This window comes from Pseudonaja textilis, chromosome 11, assembly GCF_049901715.1.
Source record: "Pseudonaja textilis isolate UNSWEBS1 chromosome 11, rPseTex1.2, whole genome shotgun sequence".
In the NCBI taxonomy this organism is placed as follows: Eukaryota; Metazoa; Chordata; class Lepidosauria; order Squamata; family Elapidae; genus Pseudonaja; species Pseudonaja textilis.
In genome coordinates this window covers 13,339,999-13,353,822 of record NC_142000.1, presented here as the reverse complement: position 1 = coordinate 13,353,822, position 13,824 = coordinate 13,339,999, and the positions used below count along the sequence as shown (strand labels likewise).

At 38.2% G+C, this 13,824-nt stretch overlaps 2 protein-coding genes across 4 annotated transcripts in view; one reads left to right on the top strand and one right to left on the bottom strand.

Annotated features, from left to right (window-relative positions):
• Nucleotides 1-34: 34 nt before the first annotated feature.
• PDCD5 (programmed cell death 5) lies at nucleotides 35-6,725 on the top strand. Its single transcript, XM_026719040.2, has 6 exons — nucleotides 35-206; nucleotides 2,090-2,130; nucleotides 2,882-2,943; nucleotides 3,961-4,052; nucleotides 4,753-4,824; nucleotides 5,503-6,725. Exons 1-6 carry the CDS (start codon nucleotides 141-143, stop codon nucleotides 5,542-5,544), a joined length of 375 nt encoding a protein of 124 aa, XP_026574825.1. The 5' UTR covers nucleotides 35-140; the 3' UTR covers nucleotides 5,545-6,725.
• Nucleotides 6,726-7,096: 371 nt separating this feature from the next.
• ANKRD27 (ankyrin repeat domain 27) overlaps nucleotides 7,097-13,824 on the bottom strand; it is a 45,038-nt gene continuing 38,310 nt past the window's right edge. For all 3 annotated transcript variants that reach the window (XM_087940642.1, XM_087940644.1, XM_087940643.1), the window contains exons 25-29: nucleotides 13,340-13,501; nucleotides 12,275-12,374; nucleotides 10,669-10,750; nucleotides 9,232-9,304; nucleotides 7,097-8,578 (exon numbers count right to left, since the gene is read on the bottom strand). In XM_087940642.1, coding sequence (XP_087796768.1) covers nucleotides 8,321-8,578; nucleotides 9,232-9,304; nucleotides 10,669-10,750; nucleotides 12,275-12,374; nucleotides 13,340-13,501 — 675 coding nt within the window. In that variant the 3' untranslated portion in view covers nucleotides 7,097-8,320. The remainder of the gene's footprint in view (nucleotides 8,579-9,231; nucleotides 9,305-10,668; nucleotides 10,751-12,274; nucleotides 12,375-13,339; nucleotides 13,502-13,824) is intronic.

Genomic DNA, 13,824 nt, shown 5'->3' with positions numbered 1-13,824 from the left:
GCGGTCCGCGCAGGCGCAAAGGAGGCGGCCTGACAGGCGGGACAGAAGCGGCGGGCGCGGTCGTCGCTGCTGCTGCTTCTCCTCCTTCTCCCCTCACGCGCCGCGGGGCTGCTCCGGCCCGTCTCCCTGCCTCCGAGGCGATGGCGGACGAGGAGCTGGAGGCGCTGCGCAAGCAGAGGCTGGCCGAGCTGCAGTCCAAGCATGGGGTGAGGCGAGGTTTCCCGGCCGACCCGCGCGGAGCTTTTCTCCTCACGACGCCCCCCACTTCAGCCTCCCCTGAGGGGATCGCGCGTCTCGTCAGAACGGGGCCCCGCAGCTCCCCAACAGGGAGGGGGAAGAGGCCTAGGCCTGCCTGCCTGCCTATCTATTTATTCATTATTACTATTTTATTTATTTGTTTTATTTTTATGCCTCCCATCCCCCCCCCCCAAATCATAATGCGCATGGACTGGAGTGCACAAAAAAGAACCCCTCCCGGTGTTCCCCTCATACATTTCTTCACACACACACACACAAATTGTCGGTTCGCACAACCTCCTGACCCGCGTGTATGGTTTATGACTCGGAGCGAACGCCGAACATGCCATAAAATTGAGGGATCCGGGTTTAGCTTGTCGGGTGGGAAACTGGGGCCTCTGATTTTGGCCTCTTCTCCTACCAAGCTGCGATTTGCCTTAAGGTGGTTCGGGGGAATAAACCACGTTTGGGGTCCCCTGGCTACCAAGCTGAGCCTAAGTAAGCTTTGCAGGGATGTAATATGTCTATATATATAAAAGGGAAGAGAATAATCTTCTTCCAGAGGCTTCTCTTCCTTCTTACTCGTGGCTGTTATTAATTTTTATCCTGCCTTTTTAAAATACAGGCAGTCCTTGATTTACAACCGCAGTGGAGACCAAAATTTCTGTCGCTAAGCAGGAGTTTTGCTCCATTTTACCCCCTTGCTTGCCACATTTGTTAAGTGAATCACTGCAGTTGTTAAGTTAGTCATATGGTTGTTAAGGGAATCTGGCTTCCCCATTGACTTTGCTTATCAGAAGGTATCAAAAAGTGACCCCGGGACACTGCAACCGTCATAAATATGAGTCAGTTGCCAATCAATCTGAATTTTGATCACATGACAGCTGGGGATGCTGCAATGGTCCTAAGTGTAAAAAATGGTCGTAAGCCATTGTTTTATTGCTTGATCACTAACACAGAAGTTGTAAGTTGAGGACCACCTATATATAACTAAAGGCAGCAAACAGATTTAATTGTCCTACCTTTTCTTCTCCGTACAAGAATTAACCCTGTAAGATCAGGTGGGCCAAGAAAAAGTGACTGGCCCAAAGTCACCCAGCTGGCACTTATTTATATTTTTCTTTATTCTGCCTCAAAGGTGCCAAATGTATTTCATTCTTTTCCTCCTCCTGTTTTCTTCACCACAACCCAATGAGGTGGGTTGGGCTGAGAGAGGGAATGGCCCAAGCCACCTAGTCGGCTTTCATACAGAGAAAGGACTAGAACTCACCATCTTCTGGATTCTAGGCCAGTGTCTTCACCACTATACCAAATTAGCCCTGAATGGAGAAACTGCATTGTTTTGTTTTCCAATAAAGGAGATTTAGTTTGCTAGTTTATTTTTCAGTTTCTGTGTAGGAAAAGCCAGCATCTTTCTGGGCTACCCCATTTCAGAGAAATACTAAACTTAGATGATTTTCCAGTTGGAAAGTACAAAATATTTGCAGATAAACTAAGAATTGAGTATATACAGTAGTTTTGTTTCTGTACAAAACATGAAACTACTTTTGACATAGAAGCACTGAAGATTGCATATATTTGCAGTTTATATGTTCTAAAAGGGATAGACACTGGCTGATTAAAACACCCAAATAAAATGTACCTTCCTTTGACCCTTAAATTCTTTCTTGTTAAGACGCTAATATTTGTGCATATAAGCGTCAATTGATGTTGAGCAATTCTATCCTTGAAACTCTTGTAATATTAAGGCGATAGCATGCATGATTTAGCATTTTGCCAATCAGGGCTCAGAACAAACATCTTCAGTTTATTGTTTCAGTTATCAATAACCTGATTATTTCTAACCTTTTAGGATCCTTCCAGTGAAATTGCACAACAAGAATCAAAACAGAGGTATTGCTGTGTTATTTCAGAACTTGTTTCTAGAACTTATTCTCTTTCTCTAACAACGGGGCATATCCCAAACTTAGGACAACAGCTTATGAACATTCAGTTTAAATTCTTGTGGCTTTAAGAATATTTAGATCATATAAACATGATTTTGTATGCTTTTGCAAACATTTCATGATAGAGTATATATTTTCTTTCAAAAAATGCATTGCAGCATTTTAAATGGCATATTATTGAACGTTTGGAAAATCTTTAGGAAAGAGAAAGTTGTAATGGGTGTGAACTAACTTTTATGATTCTCTACAAACAGTGGAATCAATGGTTTCTGTTCTCTTGTTTAAAATTTCTCCAGTATTCTGTTGTTAATACATTTTACTTTTCAATGCTAAAAGATATATTCATGATCAAGCTGGTAATGGATGTTATGTTTTACCAGTTAACTTATTATTAGGATATGAGCTTTCTGGGATAATTTGTAATGTCATCCTGTTTTAAAAAATTGCTCTAGCAATTACTTATAAATGGAAAACTGATTTGATTTTCAGTTTTTGAAGAATTGTAAAAAATAAACATATGTTAATGTTAAAAATTAATATGCTGGAATAATTAATGGAAAATTCCAAAAAATGATATAATAACTAAGTCATGCATTGCTTTATAAAATTAACAGATATAATTAACATTTTATCAGAAAGCAAAAGTCTTTGGAGCAATTTTTTATTTTCTGCTGTGTAAAATTATTTCATTATTACAGGGAAGTTGAAATGCGAAATAATATTTTGGCTCAGGTTTTGGATCAAGCAGCACGTGCCAGATGTAAGTATTTATTTAACATTGTTTGACTTGCTGTATATGACCATTCAGTTTGCAGAAAGCAATTTTGGGTGACATTTGTAAGAGATTCAAATAAGGGACTAGAAAACAGAATACAATAAACTCTTGAATGGAAGAGAAATAAACAGAGCAACAAAACTAACAAAATTCACAGGCCAATCACAGTTTCAATCAAGATGGATACATCCAACATTCATGCCCAATGCCCAGGGAAGAACCAGGTTTTCAAGAAAGACAGAAGAATCTTGGTATAGACCTCTAGGTTAAAAGTCTTATTTCATTGCAAGGAAGTGTCATGGGCTTGTAATACCATCCATGCCTAAATGGTACTGACATTGTATGCATACTCCGAATTTCATGGGTCAGCAGTCCTCCACTTCCTCACCAGCTTTTTGCTACTGGTGTCATACAGTATGCTATATTTAATATCCTTAATTATAGCAATATTTATATACTACCTGTAGGTATTTCATTTTGTCTTGATTTTGGCATCTGAATATTTGCGGCAATTACTTGATCTCGTTACTTGAAAAAGTGGTGCATGTATAACTAAAGCAAACATTGTAGAGTTGTCCTAAGATCAGTTAAAATACAAACTACTCCTTGAACCTCTATACCATTCCCTAGTCGGTCAGCTTTTACAAATAGATTTTATTTAAACAACAGTAAGTATAAGGGTTGCCCTTCTTAATTCAAGATTAAGGTGAAAAGACTGGGATGGATGTAATAAATCTTTTTGTTCCTGAATATAGAGTTGTGAGAGCCAGCATGGTACTTAAAGTATTGGACTAGGGCTGGAGAGATCAGATTCAAGTCATATCAACATTGGAAATTTACTTGGTGATTTTGGGCCTCCACCAAGCCAAGGCCAGTTTTGCTGTGGGGTTAAAATGAAGGGAAGATTTTCTTGTAGTCTTTAGCTCTTAAGAGAGCAACCCAGATATATCTCTAACAAATGAATGACGTTTAATTTGCCAAGTACCTGTTTTCTTCTTGCAGTAAGCAATTTAGCACTTGTAAAGCCAGAAAAGGCAAAGGCGGTTGAAAATTATCTTATACAGATGGCAAGATTTGGACAGCTAGGTGGAAAAGTAAGTTTATTTCTTGTTCTTAGTCCCTTGCAATATTGCTCTCTAGCAAAGTGTTCAAAGTAATAGAGTTAGGGCACTATATGCTCCCCAAAAACCTGATTATTTTTTTCCTATTTGGAATTTGGATGGTATAACGGCCTGCCAAAAATTTTTTTAAAAAAATGTTCACTGCTATTAGGGTGGTCCTTTATCTGTCTCCCTGGGTAACATCCTCTCTGGTTTCAGAGAAGAAGAAGCTGTTTATATTCATATAAAGGAGGATATAGATGGATCACTTGCTCCAAGAGAACTTCTGCTGGCGATGTTGCTAAACAGGAATGTTTCCTACCTTCTCTAGAACTTGCTTCAGTGGTGGAAGAAGCAGCCTGTCTCCTAAGCCCCCTGAGCATTCTGGAGAATGAAGAGATTAGTGACTTGAACAACTAATATAACTAGTAAAGCAAGCAGTTAGCTATTCATAATATTTTGATGGTATCCCCACCTTTTCTTCTGCTTCTGTTCTTTGCTACTATGCTATTGTATGTGGAGGACAAAGTCGTAAATATAGTACAGTTGATTGTTGCTATTCGTAGCTTAATAAATAAGGAACCAATAATTCAAAATGAGAGCTGTAAATATTTTAAAACCATGCATTTTTCAGCAAGAGCTCTGTGTACCATACTACCAAGTAAATATTCTTTCTATTCTCCTGACTTCTTAGGTATCAGAACAAGGGTTGATAGAAATACTTGAAAAAGTGAGTCAGCAAATGGACAAAAAAACAACAGTAAAGGTAAGAGGTCTTAAAACTAATTTAAACTAATTATATCTGCTTCGTACAGAAAAGAAGAAATGCAGAAGACACATCATAGCTGGCATTGGGTATTTGATGTAGGTCTTTATGTAGAATAGAGCAAATTACATCACTGAAACTGGCAAGAGATTATTTACAGATATATACATTGCAGATTTTTTCTTTGCCCTTTTTTAATGTTTTCCCTCTTTACTCTTCATCTTTGAATTGTTCCCGCTCTTAATATTCCAGAAACTGACTGTTCTTTCAAGTTTAGGGTTAGGATGGTGGTTGACCATTTGTATGTTTTGTTTTTGCTATTTGGTTCTTTGGATTTTGACCCTGGTCAGTTGTCTTTTTTCCTCTTTTTGACTTGCCTTGTTATCTTTTATCTGCAAACTGTCCAGATTCTTCCTTCTGCCTCCTTCCCCACCCCCCTGCTTAGATGCTATGAAGGATTTAAGTAGATAAGTTTTAAAAGTACATTTTCATTTTGTGCACCTTCAAAATTGTATGGAAGACTAGCAAGTAATCATATGGGATTACACATCAGTGCTAGAATTGCTGTACATGTGTGTGTCCCATAAACATTCGATATTGTTACTGTAAATCAACTACTGACAATTTAGCCTCAAACTATTTAAGCCTGATTTCACCTATATTCTATCATTCTTCTAGTTCAATAGAAGAAAAGTGTTGGATTCTGATGAGGAAGATTAATTGATGAAATATGAAGACAGTTGCCAACTGCTAATCACCTGGAATATGTCAAGGAAAGTATGTTCTATCATAGACGAAAGTTTACAAAACGTTCTGTATACATTTTTATAAAAAGTAAAACCAATAAGCTTGCCTTCTATACAATTAAGTGAAATTGTTTTCTTAGATAAGTTTTATATAATGAGTTTTCAGCTTTCCTTTGACAATGTGTGGTTAAATTTACTGTGCAACTGACAGATGTGAAAATATGTTTGCCTCTCCTATAGGTGCTTCATGTCCCATAGGAAATGAAATTCTACCTTGCCAACAAATACCAATTTAAGTCTGCAGGCTAAATTACAAATTGGAAAGAGAATTTTGTTTTTATATTTAAATGGGGGGGAATACATTATAGCCACACAATCTTAATTTCTTAAACCATGAATAAAAAGTTGAGGAGCAGCCATCAAGTTTATTCTTTCCCCCCCAAGTAGAAATTATCACCTACTTTTCAATTATTTTAACTCTGATTAATGCCAAATAGGATTCCCTGACAGTTATGTTTTTGAAACTGGCTTTGAAGCCTGATTAGCATTACTATGGTTTCAAAGAATCACAAATATTATGTGTACGTTACATGTCAGAACCCTTCCTAAAGTTTTGCTAAACTTGGTTTGGAACCAAGCAAGACAGGATTGTTCACAAAAAATATGGCTGTGTAATGTATTGTTGACTGATTTGCTGTATTGCAAATTCAGGATGCTTTGCTTAGAACATCATGAAATTTAATTAAAGTCTGCTTGGGAAAAGAAAACCTTCAGCACGTAGTTTTTATACAGAAGCGGATTAATAAATGCTTCAATTTTTGAACATAATTTAGCCAAAGTTAATTTTAAAAAGGAGATTTTGTTGAAATCAATTAAAGGCTGGTTTCTGGATTTCGTCTTGGTGCAATCCACCACCACATAAACACATTCACTTCTGAAATTATTTCCCATTTTCAGAGTTGTAAGGCAGCTCAAAGATCATCTTTCATGCATGATGCCACTGTAAACAATGTTATGCCTTTATGTTACTGAACATAAGTGTTTGATCCATGCATACAATCTATCCTATGTAAGTCAGAGTGTTAAAAGACAAATTCTTTTTCTGGCTTGTATGGGCTCTGAAATCTATTAAAATCTTTCCATTGAGCAAAGTTAGCCATGACCAATTCTTGTCTATTCCTGTTCCACAAAGTGTTTTTTTCTTAATACATGTTTTGTACAACATTGGAAGTCCTCTATCTCTCTAGGATGGTATCTGTAAATATGCAGAGTTCTCCATGTAGTTTTGAGGGGCAGCTGTAGCTGTATTCATAGATTGTGTTGAGACAATTTGATTAGCTTGTTGAATAAGCCATTATAGTTGGGTTTACATAAAACATTAAAGTGAATCCAAGCATAACCAAGCAGGTGAGATTTCATCCTATGTTCAAGTATCACACTGCTCCTCAAGAAATACCTTGTGTTCCAAATATATGGGCATCAGCAACATTCTGAACATTTAAGGAAACTGCTTTGACACACATAGATTAGCTTACAATTGTAATTTTGAATTAGAGTCAGATATAAGAACACAGAACTGTTAATTTTTACTACTATAGTTTACATTATTTGGCACAAGTCCAAGGCACATATGAAAATTAAGTGAATTACTTAGTAGAAAAATAAAGTTTTTCAGCAGCAAGCTAAGGCTCAGTTTTTAAACCGTATATTAGTGAACAGAGAAATTCTAAGACAACCTTAACTACCTAAAACAAGTTAAGACATATTAAACCAATTTAAAAAGCACACAAATTTGTATACAAACGTTATATAAACACAAATATGAAATGAAACTATTGCGCTATTCACCATAATAGACTTGAATGTTCACCTAAAGTTGACATTCCATTTCTAAAAGTGCACAACAGACTAGAAGTGCCTTTGAAAGTACGGGCAATAAAGCTGCTTTTCAAAAATTGCAACTTAAATGTGTTCTGCTTAACTAGGCTCATTTTAAGTAGTCCTGTTTTGTGTGCCACAAATACATAATTTAAAATAGCAAATGTGGTTGGGCTGCTCAGTTATGTGGGCATTTTGTAGAATACAAATATGTTCTGAATAGAAGTTTCAACTCTACTCACAGAGGGAATTCTCTTTTTAATTGGGTGTCTACTCTCTTTCACAAGGTATAATGTACCTTTTGTTAAAAGCTATTACTCTTAATTTCCCTGTTCCAACCTTCATTGCAATCAATTTAGTGAGCACTAAACGAGCTATACAATTTTGCCTCTTTTAACTTTTAAACACACCTCGTACTGTTGGGAGTACTGTAAGCATTCAATCAAACTCCAGTTCAATTAAAACCACTGCTTTTTCAGAATAAAAATAGAATAATCCTTCAAAATTCCATAAAACATTTTGCTCTCACATACCTATTATTACTAAAATTGATTAGAGAGTGCAATACTATAGAATATAGATTCTGACATCTCAATACATTTCTAGTTTGTTTGTTTTTTTAAATATTGATCTACTGTACAGGATTTTAATGATTTATTCTATAAAATAAACAGGAGTGTCAGTCTCCAGAAGTGCAAACTCCATGACAAGTCAGAGGGGGAAGCGTCTCTTCCTGCTGAACGTCCAATGTAATTTTGAAAACATTAATCCCAAGTAGTCTCTTCAATGCTGAATGGAAAAACCACTCTGTCTGAATCTCATGTTCCTTGTTTAAGACACCCAGATTTCCTTATTCATCTTGTTTTAGAGCATCAATCTTCCGGACAGCTGTCAGTGGAAGCAGCACTTGCATCTCTGGGCAAACTGTAGAAGTCACTGCTATCTGTTGTTGAAAGTGCCACGCTAATAGTGTGACTCCGATGTACTTCTCTTTTTCTCAAAGGCACTATCCCTGCATCACCTTCAACTGTTACAGGTCCATCACAGCTGTTGGCATCAAGATTATGAGTCTGGATTTTCTCTAACACATCCACTGGGTTCTGCTTGTTATTACAGTTCTTGATAGCTAGCTTAAAGAAGAAAGGGAGGGAAGGATGGCAGGGTTTATCTTGTTGAAATGCAAAGAATTCCATCTCAAAAAAAAAAAAAAACCCAGCCATTCTGACTGTTTCATGTCCTGCAAAACAGCATTCATTTCGTACTTGTTTTATAGATTTCCAACCTATCTCTCCTTTTCAAAGAGTTTTGTTTCAAATTGCTATTGTTTCTTACTACTACCGTAAAATCTTTTGAAAAGGTGTTACATTTTGTTCCAAGCTTGAAATGATTGCATGCCCTAATTGGAGATACATTTAGAATCCCTGGTTGGAGAATATCAATCCCTGGTTGGAGAATATCAATGCCTTGATAAGATTTCACAAGGCTGAAATTAAAATTGTATGTTGAAAGAGAATTAAATCTTCGCTGCTAATGCTGTTCATTTCCCCTTTTTTTCTGCAGTAAAGAGAACATTGGCAAATCTTACTCTAGGTCCTGACAGCCAGAAAGGTTTTTGCCTTAGCTATACAAACATCTTTCCCTTTTACTTTTTCCTCTTCTACCCCAAATGTTCATGTTTTTATTCTATAAAAAAGAGCTAAACGTTTTATCCCATGCAGAATTTATTCGTGTTTTTAAAAACAAACAGAACTGCAGTGGTATGAAACTCTTACTGTATGCTTACCTGGTGCAATAATTCTTCATCAAAGTTAGGCACACTTTTATCTTTTGTTATGGCTTTGCGCAGGTCTCTTGATCTAAGGGAACACAAGATGAAAATTAAGTTACTCCATGCTTCAGTCTATGTCACTAGGTTCCTCAGGCCAGCCGCCAGATGGCAATATTTCAATAAGGACGAGCCTTGCTTTCACTTCTAATGCTTGAGCTTTCTTGAAAATAAATGTCAGGACATCCCCTTTGAAGTTTGTAAACTTAAAGCTCTGAAACCAAACAATTTAAAGGTATTTTCTGGACTATAAGCCATTCCTCCAATTGTCTAAATTAGAGATAGCTAACTTGCATTTTATATGTCAGAAGCACTTACGACCAGTCTTAACATGTACCAGCTGTCACAGCATTCCTGTGGTTGCATGATCAAAATTTGAGCATTTAGTTGGCATGTATTAATGATGGTTGCAGTGTCCCAGAGTCACAGCAGTGCTATTTGTGACCGTTCCAGATGGCGCTCAAGAAGCCAAATCCATGAGGAAACCAGGATTCATTTAACTACCATATGATTCACTTAACGGCTGTGTCAAAAAGCCTATAATATTGGGCACAATCTAAGTTGAAGACTACCGGTAATTCCCACAGAAGTTAATAACTGATACGCTATAACATGTCCCCATAATTCAGGGAAGATCATCAAAAGATTCAGTCCTTACTAGATGCCAATATCTGAGGTAACGTCAGTGTTCTGACCAAGGCTTCCTGAGACAATAACAATCACATGCTTAGTCCCCAAAACCCTCTTTATTTCAATGGCTGTGGATTATATTCATTCATAGCCCGTAATGAGTCCAAACAGTTTGTGAATAGTCCAACAGAAGTCTCCCACAGTCTTTTTAGGATAAGGCTGATAAGCACCCACCTTTATCTCCCTCAAAATGCTGCCAATGATTAAATTGCCAATTAGCTGTACAAGGCCAAACGGAGCACAAAGTCAGCATGAAGCTTCAGAGTTTAAACTGACCAGAACGAACAAAGTTGCTTCCTGCAAAGGCTCATGTCACTTTAGTCTTTTATGTCTTATGGGAGGGGCCAATCATCTCCAAGCCTTACTCCTGAGTCACCCCTTTTGTCTTAACTGTTCTCATCTTCTGGCAGCTCTGCACATGCGCGTGCTGGGAACTGGCTCCCCTTGTTCCTCTGCCTCCCTGATGTCAGATTCTGGAGGCTCCGTAGTCAGCACACAACTCCCAGATGGCCCTGGCCCCATCTCTGGGTCGGATGCAGATCCCTCATCCGAGCCCTCCCCAGACTCCCGGACTGGCCCATGTTCTTCTCCAATGTCCGGCTCTGCAGGCCGCTGGCAGACCACAACGGTCAGCTCTTCTCATTTACTCTGGCAATATTTTTTAGTATCGGCATTTTAAATACCTCACGAAAAGTTGAAGCTTACTTGTTAAATCGGTGGATTGACTCGAGTAGTTGAGGGTGCTGGGCAATGATGTCATCCGTTGTCTCAGGAGTCTTAAAACTGACTGTAGATTTAAAGCACAAAAATTCATGAAATGGGCAGTATTCTTGACCACTTGACTAGGCAGTCCTCAGTTAAAATGAACCATCAGCGTAATCTCTTTTTTTGACAAGCAAAAGAAAGGCCTAAGTAGGTTCAGCGTCATGGTGACACTGCACCTTGTAAAGCTGAATGGGTTATGGATGGATCAATACTTCAGGCAGAATGAGATCTGGAACAGACTATATAATTTTCAGCAGCAAGTACAGGATATGTTTGGATGCTCACTTTACAAATAATAAAACTTCCATTGCGTATAGAAAACAAACTACAGTTAGTCCTCATTTAGCAACACAATTGAGACCCATAACTTGGTTATTAAGTGAAATGGCTGCAAAGTAAAACCACAACTTGTGCTTAATCATCTCCAGCTTTCTTTTGCTTAACCTGCAGAGGTCATAATGCAAAGACAGTTTTACTTTATCACTGTCCTAACTGCAAATGGTTACTAAAAGAGTCAAGCCACTAACTGTAGAGGTTTCTCACCGTTACGTACACCTGCAGTTGTAGGTATGTACAGGCACAAAGATCACTGCTATGGGAAACAGTTTTAAATACCACAGCTCTGTAGGCCAAAGAATTTTTAATGCTAGCTTTGCCATTTACGTTTTGTTAGGTGCAAGCTGAAAATAATGCCCTGTGGAAGTTTTCTGTAGAAATCACAACAGTCCAAGGACGGTCTACCTTGAGATAGGACCCCAGACAAGAACAGCTGTGTAAGGATTGTAACTTTTCTACAAAGTTCTTCCAGGCTATGTAAGAGAAGAGTCACTGGAATAAATGGACTTTCAATCTGATTTACAGCAAGGAATTTTTAAGGAGGATGAATTCCTTAATCCACCAATCAGGGGTAGAAAGCACCCGTCTTAGAGACCCATTTGCAGGATGAACGAGGGTGGTCAATTGCTCTCATTCTGAGTAACGAAAGCCAATGAGATGCAATTTGTAATCTATGTTGCAAGTCAGTTGTGAAGAGAAAGGTAACTCTTCGCCATTTCCATTTCTAGATTCTCAGAGTGGGTGTCGTTTTAAAGCTAGGAATAAAAACCAAGGGTAACAACCTTGCTTGCACAATGAGAAAATAAAAAGGTTTAGCTTCTCTAGAGCCAAGTTCACCCTTGGTCCTGGCCCAAACTCCACCAATTAACATTTCAACATTACTGCACTATTCAACAACTCGGCATTAAGCAAAAAAAAAAAAAAAAGTTTGAGGCCAAAGATTTAAGACCCAAAATCGCTGCTCTTCATTTCTATTTCAAAGTAATCGGCAGCCTTGCTGAATTGCACACACTTAAATATCATCATTTGGAAAAACTCCAGCAACAGTCAGACAAACACTGACAGCCAGCTATCCTCTTGCACACACATGTCAAAACATACCAGCAAAGAGACAAGATACTTTTGTTTGTTCAGGAATCAAAACAATATTCCTGTGTTCTAGCTGCTCTTATTCTCCGTAAGCTTTTACTAATCACAATGGAACACTCACTTTTTTTCCTGATCTTTCGTGTCATGTGAGTTTTGCAGAGCGTCTGTCTGGCTTCCTCCTCGGATGCTGCAGCCTGAAGAAGCTTGAGGAGGCCTGAATTCTTTAAACAAGGTGGAAGAGAAAGGATAAACGGGAGGATTTGCTCTTATTAAAAAGATTACTGAATCCCACTGATGTTGCATATGTCACCCAACCATGCCGTCTTGAGATTAAATTGAAACCCGTTGTCCCGTCTTTAAATCTGATCGTGCTGTGTTAAAGCAGAAGAGGAAAAGACTGCACTAAGTGAACCAAGACCAAGTTTGCAGGCAAGCTCAGCATCTCCAAGCTTACGGGATGAACTGGTGGTTTCTGATGTACTGATTGGATCACAATGGATTGATTTTGTGGGACATATCTATCAACACGGGTTTAAAAAATTCAGCCGGTGGGATCATACAACAAATAAAGGCATGAATTGAGCATAAAGAGCAACCCAGTCATTCTAAGCAATCCTAAAACAATGGCCTGATTTGAACTAGGACATTTTTATCTCCACAGATAGTCCTCACTTACAGGATCATACATGGGATTGATGTTTTCATTAAGCAATGAGGTTGTAGAGCATAATGTCAGATGATCAGCTGCTTAGCAACAGTAATTCTAGTAGTTCTGGTTACCATGCCTTAAATAAATCGCTGCAAGTTGTTAAGTGTGTGTCTTCAATTTGCTGCTGGTTTCCCCACTGTCTTGGCTCATGGGAAGCCAGCAGGAAGGACTGCAAATCGCAATTACATGACTGTGGATACTTGGCCAGAAATCCAGGCCAGTTGCTGAACACCCAGATCATGATCACGAAGGGGCCACAAGAGCAGAACTTCAAGGATTGGTTATAATTATCAATATTATTCAGCGCCTTCATAATTTTGAACAGCATTAAGCAGGACCATCTGTATAGGTTCTATCAACCAACTCATGCCTTGTTGCTTTAGGACGTATCAAGGGCTGGGAAACATTGTGAGCCCTATGAAGATTTAAGCATTTTTTGGCATAGATAATGATTCTGAGACTTCACACAACACTTACAGGTTCAGCATAGTCAATAGGGGTGCATTGCCTGTTGTTCCTAAGGTGCACCAATGCGCCATTCTGCAGCAGCAACTGAACCACAGCATCATAATTTCCTATCACCGCTTTGTGAAGAGGTGTGTTCCCTTGGTTATTGGGAAGGTTAACTGAGGCTCCATGCTAGAAAAGGAAAAACAGGAAAAAAGAACATTTCTTTTACAAGCCACGCTTGCAAATTTCAAAGCCTTCAAACTCCATTCATTCATGGGCAATATTGTTTAATCTATCAGGGTCCTGCAAAAAAAATTCAAAGAAAATATACGTACATTCCTTGGTATTCAAGAGTCATAAGCATTAAGTTCTCACTTTTCTTAGAATATCTCCTAAAAAAGTTTCTCTAGCAGTTTTTTATTGAAGTCTGAAGAAAAGGCTTTTCCTATGTGTGCTATCTTATCTTTTCAACTGGAAATGCATAAAATGATCTTTTCTGCAAGGTTACCATA

Excerpts from the sequence above, each read along its gene's own strand:
- PDCD5 (XM_026719040.2), top strand. The coding sequence starts at position 141 with ATGGCGGACGAGGAGCTGGAGGCGCTGCGCAAGCAGAGGCTGGCCGAG. Across the intron at positions 2,131-2,881 it reads CAACAAGAATCAAAACAGAG|GGAAGTTGAAATGCGAAATA; the intron begins GTATTGCTGTGT and ends TCATTATTACAG. Across the intron at positions 4,825-5,502 it reads ACAAAAAAACAACAGTAAAG|TTCAATAGAAGAAAAGTGTT; the intron begins GTAAGAGGTCTT and ends TCATTCTTCTAG.